Here is a 9805-nt window from a genome sequence, read left to right as displayed (position 1 = left end):
ATCCCGATGACGATTCGAGAAAAGAACTTGAAAAAGAGGGAGGACACAACCAGTGCGAGTGTGTAGGAACGTTCAAGGACCGTCGGCCATTTCTTGTTCTTCTGCCATTGCATGGCACTTAGTTGCCAACCCCGTCTGTGCAGACCAGTACAACACAGATATGTTCGAGATATTGAGGCGAGGTTGGAGCGTTTCTCATCCACAGTATGTATGTTGGATGCAACCGTCATCCTTTCCGTGGACCCTGTGTTGTGTCGTCAAAAGGAATCTTTACATTCTCTCATTCTTTCAACATGGAAACATCAAAGTTGTTGCGCCGACCGACCGCTGTCCAAGGTGTGCACGCAAATGATGAGTCATCGGCTTTTGGGGAATCACATACCCCGTCCCTCCAAGGCGTTGGTGAAAATGATTGTGAGTCATCGCTCTGTACTCTGCTCCAGCCAATTGGAGCCAGAGATACCGATGACTGTGAACTAACCAATGGGGGCTCAAATGACTATTGATGACAAAATTGATGAACCAATCGGTGTTGATGATACATAGACAAGCTTATATATGGATGCGCTCACTTTCTGGTTCTCTTCTTCATCATCATCTTGTCTGCGGAAGTGAAGCTAGTCCTGTAAATCTTCCGGTCCGCACTATGGATGGTACTTGGTTCATTTGATGGTTGGTGCAGGATGTTATGCTCATAATTGGGTGATGATCAGTGCAAGAAGAAATGTTTGGATCATATCATCATGGTGACGACAGTAGAAAAGCGAAAAGATATTCAAACGCCGGAGTCTCAGGTCAGGTATGGGAGCATGTGCCAGAACAGCGCGTCGCTGCGTCCACTTTCCGCCGGTACGCCAGGAGCCTCCGTCTGGCCATCCCCAAGGCAGATGCCAGGCCCATCCCCATCTCCTTGAGATGATGGTCAACCTGCTGCAACCACAAGGCACGTGGTCGGCCCACTGGCCTCCTCCACTCATGAGACTCCCTCGCTGAGAGAATCTGGTGAGCAGAATCAGCGTCAGGAAAACGAGCCACATGTCCATACAGCCGCAACTGATGCTCACGGACTATGCAGGTAACAAATCTCATCCGAGTCTCTCTCAGCAACCGTTCGTTGGACACAAAATCCGACCAGCGATAGCCAAGGATTCTCCGAAGAGACCTGGTACCAAAGGAATTAAGTCTCCGTCTCAGATCCTTGGTCAGAGTCCAAGTCTCGCATCCATAGAGTAAGACTGGAAGTACCAAGGACCTGAAGACTCGGACTTTCATCCTCGCGCACAGATACCGGCAGTGCCACACCCCATAATCCAGTGAATCCATGACTCCCCTGGCCTGACCCAGACGTCTATTGACCGCTGACTAACAGCCAGCAGGGACATGAATATCACTGCCAAGGTAAGTGAATCTCTCCACGACCTCAACATCCTCACCCCAAACAGACACAGACAGGACAGCAGCATCCAAGATGTCACCGAAAGCCTGGATCTTAGTTTTGACCCAAGAAACCTGTAATCCCAGCGGCTCCGACTCCTCATTCAGCACCTCGAGGGCCCCCAAAAGGATATCTAAAATCTCCGCAAAGATGACTGCATCATCTGCAAAATCAAGGTCCGAGATCTTGACATTCCCAAACGATGCACAACAGCTTTATCTCTCTGACATCCTCCCTAAAATCCAGTCCATACAAGTGCTGAAAAGTGTGGGGGCCAGTACACACCCCTGATGAACACCAGTAACAACTGGAAATAAGTCAGAGATGGTAGCACCACACTTCACAACACTCTCAGTACCAGAGTAGAGTTCAGACATCAGATCGATCAGTTTTGATGGCATCCCACGAAGACCAAGAATCCTCCAGAGGACATCCCGATTCACTGAATCGAACACTTTACAGAGATCAACATAGGCTGCAAGCAGCCCCTGCCGAAACTCTCGTCTGCGTTTGGTGAGGACACGAAGAGCAAGGATACGGTCAATCGTTGACCTCTTTGGTGTAAAGCCTGACTGCTCTGGACGCTGGTGCTCAAGCAGATGGTGGCGAACCCTATCAAGAATTATCTGAGCAAAGACCTTGCCTGGCACTGAGAGCAGCGTCACCCCTCGGTTGTTGTTGCAGTCTTGGCGATCACCCTTCCCTTTCCAGAGAGGAACAAAAAGGCCCCTCTTCCAGTCAGTTGGGATGATGCCTGTGTTCCAGGCATAGCACAAAACTGCATGCAACGACACGAGTGCAGCATTTCCACCAGCCTTGAGAAGTTCAGCATGGATGCCATAGATCCCTGGAGCTTTGCCCCGTTTCAACTGGTTCACCGAAGCCCGTGTTTCCACAAGCGAAGGTGGACCACAGTTGATTGAAGGGTCAGCAACAGGGATTGTAACACCCTTGATGTCCAACTCGACAGCTGGGGGATCAGCCTGGTACAACCGCTCAAAGTAACCGGCCCAGCGGGCCTTCACTTCAGACTCCTCTGTCAAGAGCAGACCACTCTCTGCTCGAACTGCAGTTCTCCGAGGGATGGGCTTGGATGAACGCAATGCATGAATTCCTCTGTAAGCGGGATGAGAATCACCTGTCCACAGGTGATGCTCTACCCCCTCACAGATTCCTCGCACATAGGCCTCCTTGTCCACCCTCAGTGCACGTACAGTTTTACGCCTCAGCTCCCTGAACAGCTCAGCTCTGCCATTCAGCCTGGCCCTGCGACTCTGGTCAATGGTATCCAGTGTCCCTTGAGAGACAAAATTCTTCTTTGCCCTGCGGTGAGTTCCAAGACATCCACCGGCAACATCATGGACGGTGGTCTTGAAGGCACTCTAAAACTCTTCAGGACCATCCCCAAAGTACCCAGACCCCCCAAGTGTCCACTCAGCCTGTTCGCAAACTCCTCAGCTACTCTCTCATCCCTGAGCTTGCCAACATCCAGCCGAGGCTGGGATGGTACTATTCTCCAGGATTTAAGGTGCAGCTTTAGAGTTGCCTGTGGTCAGTTTTGAGGAACTGAGCACTCCGGTAGACCCTGCAGTTCTGGATCATCCTCCAACGACCATCAATGAGGGCATGGTCAATCTCCTTTGCCACACCACCAGCGTTGGAATACCAAGTCCAGCGATGAGCTTGTGAGCGCTGAAACCATGAACCGGCCACCCTCAGTCCATGACTTCTTGCAAAGTCAAGGAACTTAGTGCTATTCTGGTTCACAGTTCCTGACCCATGGGGACCAACACACACCTCATAACCATCCCTATCAGTTCCAGTCGATGCATTGAAATCCCCCAAGACTAGAAGTGTATCTCGTCTGGGGTACTGATCAACCACAGACTCGAGCGTGGCGTAGAATGCATCCTTCACGGTGAGATCACTCGCCTCAGTCGGAGCATAAACAGAGACCAGGGAAATGACACCTAAGGAGTGACGAATCCTTAATCTCATAATACGCTCGTTGACCGGTGTTACCTCAATTATCATTGGGGTCAGCTTATTGGACACAGCTGCAGCAACTCCTTGGGTATGGTAACCATCAGAGCGACCAAACCAATAGTAGGTGTAACCACCCACCATTATCTCGCCGCAATCCAGTCTCCGAACCTCAGAGAGAGCTGCAATCCCGATGTCCAAACGCTTGAGCTCAGATGATAACAGAGACAGGTGATCATCCTCTCTTAGGGATAGGACATTCCAGGCACCCACCCAAAGGGACCGCCTCAGGTTAACCCAAGGAGACCGCCGTCTGGTGGATGACACCTCAGCACCACTCCGACACACTCTCCCGCAATCTGACCCAGGGATGTTACCCCGTGGTTTCCCTCCTATCATCAAAGATTGGGGGTCCCGAGGGCTTTGCCCCAATCCCGTCATCCGGTGAGCTGCCCTGTGAAGGGAAGCTGCGCAGGAGGTACTCCCACAGAGTGGGTTTTCATATTTTTTTGCGTTTTTGTGTTTTGCGGAATGAAGGGTTTTACGGTGGCCGGAGTGCAAATCCTGCCACCAACCTCCTAATAAAAAAGTAACCCAACTGCAGGAGGACATCAGCAGACACAATTGGGCACTAGATATGGATGGCCGTTGGCTCACAAGGAGCTCCTCCGCCCTTTGACAGGTTTTGTTTTTAATCCTGCTGGGTGTCCATATCCAAACACCCTCCTCACCAGAAAACCTGGTGGGGGAGACGGTTTCGTCACCGACAATCCGACCATGGAACAGGTTAGTACAGGTTTACATGGTACCTGAAGCAGGTCACAGATCTAACCTGACCTGACTTTGACCTGAGTCTCTAGATAGGAAAGTTCACAGAGTGTGGGAATGATCCTTGTAGCTCGTCTTTGGACCTTCTCAATTCATCGATGTCCATCAGGAACTTAAGGTGCCTGGCAATGTTGCCGTACTCTAACAATGATCGTACCGAGCCTTGAACATTATCGGGAGGGTTTCTTCATCCAGACTGACCAATCATCCAGACTTCATCCAGACTGATCCAATCAAAGGATCGTTTGATTAACCCAAGTGTTTGGTTGGCCTTGTTAAACCTGAACAGCCACATGCTTATGGAAGCTCAAATCCCAATCCATGATAGTTCCAACGTTGATCTCTTCAATCACTTCCCTCAACTCTGCATTCCCCATATGGGACAACTTCCTGATGTTCCTTCCTCTACCCAGTTGCAGTCTTGCACTTGTTCAGATTGAAAAGAAGTGACCATAGCTGTTACCATTCCATGGCACTATCAAGGTCCTTCTGGATGACTGAAGTCAATGCTTGGTTGAAAGCTGGTCCATACACTTTGGCATCATCTGCATAGAGTTGGACACTGCTACGGATTGAAGCCGGCAGGTCATTGATGAAGATGACAAATACTGTCGGACCAAGGATACTACCTTGTGGTATTCCACTGAGTACATCTGCTCAATCTGAATTGGCTTCATTCACAATGACGCTTTGATGTATCTTTGTGAGGAAAGCTTCCAGCCACGTGATGAGTCATTCTTCAATACCATTCGATTTGCCTTCTCTCCGAGTCTTTTGTGGGGGGGCCAAATCAAAAGCCTTGCGAAAGTTGAGAAAAATATCATCCGTAGGCACTCCATCAACCAGTGATCTAGTCCAGTCTTCCAACTGCCACAGAAGCGGAGTTATGCAAGACCTCCCAGTGGTGAACCCATGTTGAGCATCGCAAAACAAGTCACGTGACATCGTGTTTTACTGTGGCATCCCTCACTAAGGACTCCATGACGTTTGCAACCCCCAATGTCAAGCTGCCAGGTCTGTAGTTCCTGGATTCTTTGCAGCTCCCTTTCTTATATATGGGAGTGATGTTGGCATCTTTCCAGTCACAAGGTAGAACACCATCTTTCATTGATTTGTTGAAGATTAAAGTCAGGCGGATTGACGATCCCCTGAGACACCTCCTTAAGCACTCCAGGGTGAATTCCATCTGGACCAGGAGATTTACTGGTTTTCAGATTCTCCAATTTGCTCCTGACTATCTCCTCCAATATTGCAATATTGTTCATAGGCTCTACACTATGATGAGGAACCGTTGGGATCTGAGATGTATTTTCAATAGTGAACACTCACTCAAAATGGCATGCTGAGAGTGTCAGCTTTCTCCCTATCAGATGTGGCAATTGTATTGTCATCCTTTATCGGATTTTCAACTCTGACTCTTGTCTTGGTCCTGCTATTTACATACTGCCAGAATTTCTTGGGATTCTCATTCACATTCCTCACTGCCTTCCACTGAAACAACTTTCAGAGGTTCCTTGTACCTTGATAGGTGAAGATCATTCCTCAACTGCCTGTACCTTGATAGGTCAGTGTCATTTCCTGATTCGAGAAAATTCTTCCATGCTCGATGTTTCTGCCGAGACTGAGCCAAAGCTCTCTTTGTCATGTAGATGTTCTTGCGCCTCACCTGTTTAGGTGCATCTAGGCGCGTGCTTTGGCGTACAGTCCAGGACTACCCCTTCCAGTACTTTTATAAAAAAAAAATAGCCACGCCTCCTCACAGTCCAGATTTGTGAGTCTGACATTCCAGTTGTGATTCCGCAGCTGCTCATTCATCTTGTCGTAACTTCCTCTCCCTCATAGTTAAAGCAACTGTGTGATGTACTTGTTGAAGCAACAACAGGAACATTCAGTTCCAACTATGATCAGTTAGTCCCATTTGGTGGCAGGTAATCAACTGAGTTAATGATTTCAGGTGTGTTGGTGATGACAAGGTGCAACACGTTAGGCTGTTGACCATTTTGATACCTCATCGGTTCAGTTACACGTTGGTGCACAAATGTATCTTGCAGTGTGTCTAAAAATTTGTGTGCTGGGTGCTCGAGTTGAGTAATGATATTCCAACTTTGCCAGTCAATTTCCTGATAGTTCGAATATCCTACGATGTGTCACCTTGTATACTCGCACGATGAATTAACTCACAGAGTAACTTCAAATTCCTTATACTGCTCGATGGGCTCTGGTATAAGCAGCCTATGAGTATACTCATATCTGCCTCGAACATGATCTCACACCAAATAGCTTCTTGGTAGTCTGAAGTGAGTTGCATATCCACTGCGTGGAGTTCAGCTTTGGTGTAGATTACAACTCCTCTTATATCCTGTGCTGTGTCCAAGTTCGATAACATATCGTACCTGTTGATCACTACTGGTGCAGGTAACAGTCGAAACACACTTGATTTCGGTGCAACTTCTGTTGTCATGAAAATATCAGAATCATATTTCCCTTCAAGTCGTTTCAGTTCATGCAATTTATTCAGTAACGAATCCGCATTGGTTTACAGCACCTTCGAATTGTCTTTCCTTCCAAGGTCCTGAATATTTACCCTTCCACTGCTGCCGAGTCGTTGTGGAATAGCATCTTCCCCCCGGTGCTTGGGGACAAGAACCATTTTTCAATGCCTCACCGCTGGGCACACTCCCTCATGCTTGTGTGCATGAAATTCTGCGAGCTGCTCGAGGGTTATCACTACCTTCTGTTGCTTGTGGACATGGACCAACTGCCTCCTCATTTGCTGCCGAGTTACTGTCTGTTCTCACTGCCGCTGACATGTTCACCTCTCTCTTCCCCGTCACATTCTTGCTGACCATGAAGTGTCTTTTTCACTTGGCTTCTTCCCTGATATATATTCAGGTTTACTTCTCCATTTGTCTTCCTTCTTTGGATTATAACCCAAAGCTTTTTCCTTTCATTCCTTTGACCACGTGTTAGGTCTGGGGCCACATATATCTATGCCCTCTTCTCCGTTCCACGAAGGTTCTTTGCAGAGTAAAGAATGTCTCTGTTTCTTCTGCCATTAGTCAGCTGAACCAACAACACATGTGGCTTTACCAATCTGTTCTGGTTTATATCACCGAACCTCAATACCTCGTCGACTGACACACCAATTACTCCAAGTCCATCTGCGATGATCTGTATCACAGAGTTTTGATTCTCCAGTTGTCTGTCACTAGTTGTTGAAGCTTTAGACTCCGCAACATTATACAGCACTATGTTGTTCTTACGTCTCTCATGGTTGACAACTTCCTGCGTAGTCAGGATGCTGACCACAGCCGGCTGCATTCTGGTGTCTTGAGCTTGAAACTGTGACTGTGACTGTACTTGTTCTCTCATGGCAATCTTTGAAGGAAGTTCACTTGGTTGATCATCCGTCAATGTCAGTGCATCAGCAGAACGTCTTCTAATTTTCTTCTCACTAATTTCTCTCATGCCCTTGACGGGTTCTTGAAATCCCTTAAGCATTTTTCCAACTTGCTCTGTCACCACCGCCTTTTCGACGTCGCCAGATACCTTGTCACTTCAAAGAGTTGACATCGGCATCATCCCTTCTCACTGCTGCACTTGCGGCTTAGATAGTGAGCCACTTTTGCACAGGCATGGCAGAACCAATGTGCATGGTTTGACTCGATTGCAAAGACGTTGTCCATATCCAATGTCTTGTCTTGACACTCCACACAGGACCATCGTTCGCATGCAGGACCATCGTTTGCACTCTATCATGTACTTCCTTCTTTGTCTGTGGCAAATTTCGCACTGAAACGTCTCCTCTTGATGACTCTTTGAACCTTTAGCCTGACTGAGTTTCCTTCCGATCTTCTTCGCATTGTCAGGATAATTCATGGAGCATCGTGTTTTCGAGACATCAATCGAAACAACAGCTGGCAGCATATCACATCTAATGGGCACCACCATTTTTGATGGCTTTTACAGAGACGTTTCCAACGTTCTGACCTTAACGAGCCCTCTCAGCATCCGCACTCAACACAGGGACGTCCCCTTCAGAGTAGCCACGCTTGATCCACCCACGACTCGAAGATCTGGCAAGTGGGAGCTTTGGCCGACTCCCGAGGCTTCGTCTGCCCTCACAACAACGGTCCTTAAAAACAAACGAAACCAAGGTCGCATATGCACCTTGAGAGGTCCTGTGATTGCAGTGATTCAACCTTGAGAAGTCCAGCATGAAAAGCTTTGGTTAATATGTCATGTTTGTTTTCTTCGATAAAAAAGATCTGTAGGACCAAACATCTGTTCAGTTAAATTTATAACGTTCATAACCCATGCCAAGAAACAATGTGACATGAAAAGGGCCATAATGCCAGTGGGCCATCATAGTTGCCTGTTCAGTTAACGATGGTATTTTTCTTCAGAATGAACACAAAAAGTGAGACGATATGCACTCGACGAGCATCGTTCTGGATTTAATTGTTCATTTTTGCTGCAGGAGGTAGAAGCCGCCGAAGAATGCTGGATGAATGAAGTGAAGCAACTGAGAAGAGATCTCACAAAAGAAAGAGAGGGAAACAGGCTCTTGAGAGAACGATTGGGTAAAACATTCAAAGTGCACAAATTGTCGCGCGTGTTGCGGACCGTCGCGAGTGTTGCCGGACCGTCGCAAGTGTTGCCGGACCGTCGCAAGTGTTGCCGGACCGTCGCTGATGCAGCGTTGCGCTACTCTGGCACATACTCCCATACGTGACCCAACAAATCGTCGCACGTGCTCATTTCACAAATCGTCACGCCTGCTGGTTTCACGAATCATCGTGCGCTTTCCTTTCACGAAATCATCGCGCGCTTTCGTTTAACTAAATCGTCACACGCTTTCCTTTCACTAAATCATCGCGCACTTTCGTTTAACTAAATCGTCACACGCTTTCGTTTCACTAAATCATCGCGCGCTTTCTTTTCACTAAATAATCGCGCACTTTCGTTTAACTAAATCATCACACGCTTTCGTTTCACTAAATCATCGCGCGCTTTCCTTTCACTAAATCGTCGTGCGCTTTCGTTTCACTAAATCGCCGCGCGCTTTCATTTCACAAAATCGTCGCGCGCTTTCATTTCACTAAATCGTCGCGCGCTTTCGTTTCACAAAATGGTCGCGCGCTTTCATTTCACTAAATCGCCGCGCGCTTTCGTTTCACAAAATGGTAACGCGCTTTCGTTTCACTAAATCGCCGCGCGCTTTCGTTTCACAAAATGGTCACGCACTTTCGTTTCACTAAATGGTCGCGCTCTTTCGTTTCACTAAATGGTCGCGCTCTTTCGTTTCATAAAATGGTCACGTGCTTTCATTTCACGAAATCGTCATGCGCTTTCGTTTCACAAAATCGTCGCGCGCTTTTGTTTCACTAAATCGTCGCGCGCTTTCATTTCACAAAATCGCCGCGCGCTTTCGTTTCACTAAATCGTCGCGCGCTTTCATTTCACTAAATCGTCGCGCGCTTTCATTTCACAAAATCGCCGCGCGCTTTCATTTCACTAAATCGCCACGCGCTTTCATTTCACTAAATCGCCGCGCGC

General features: G+C 47.8%; 1 protein-coding gene across 4 annotated transcripts in view; it reads left to right on the top strand.

Annotated features, from left to right (window-relative positions):
- LOC147029266 (RILP-like protein 1) overlaps nt 1–9805 on the top strand; it is a 50906-nt gene that overhangs the window by 12323 nt on the left and 28778 nt on the right. For all 4 annotated transcript variants that reach the window (XM_085880208.1, XM_085880209.1, XM_085880207.1 and 1 more), the window contains one exon: nt 8727–8829. In XM_085880208.1, the coding sequence (XP_085736334.1) occupies nt 8727–8829 (103 nt within the window). The remainder of the gene's footprint in view (nt 1–8726; nt 8830–9805) is intronic.

Source organism: Eptatretus burgeri, chromosome 4, assembly GCF_056783735.1.
Source record: "Eptatretus burgeri isolate ZD-2024b chromosome 4, Ebu_testis_v1, whole genome shotgun sequence".
NCBI lineage: Eukaryota > Metazoa > Chordata > Myxini > Myxiniformes > Myxinidae > Eptatretus > Eptatretus burgeri.
This window is presented reverse-complemented; position numbering and strand designations above follow the sequence as displayed.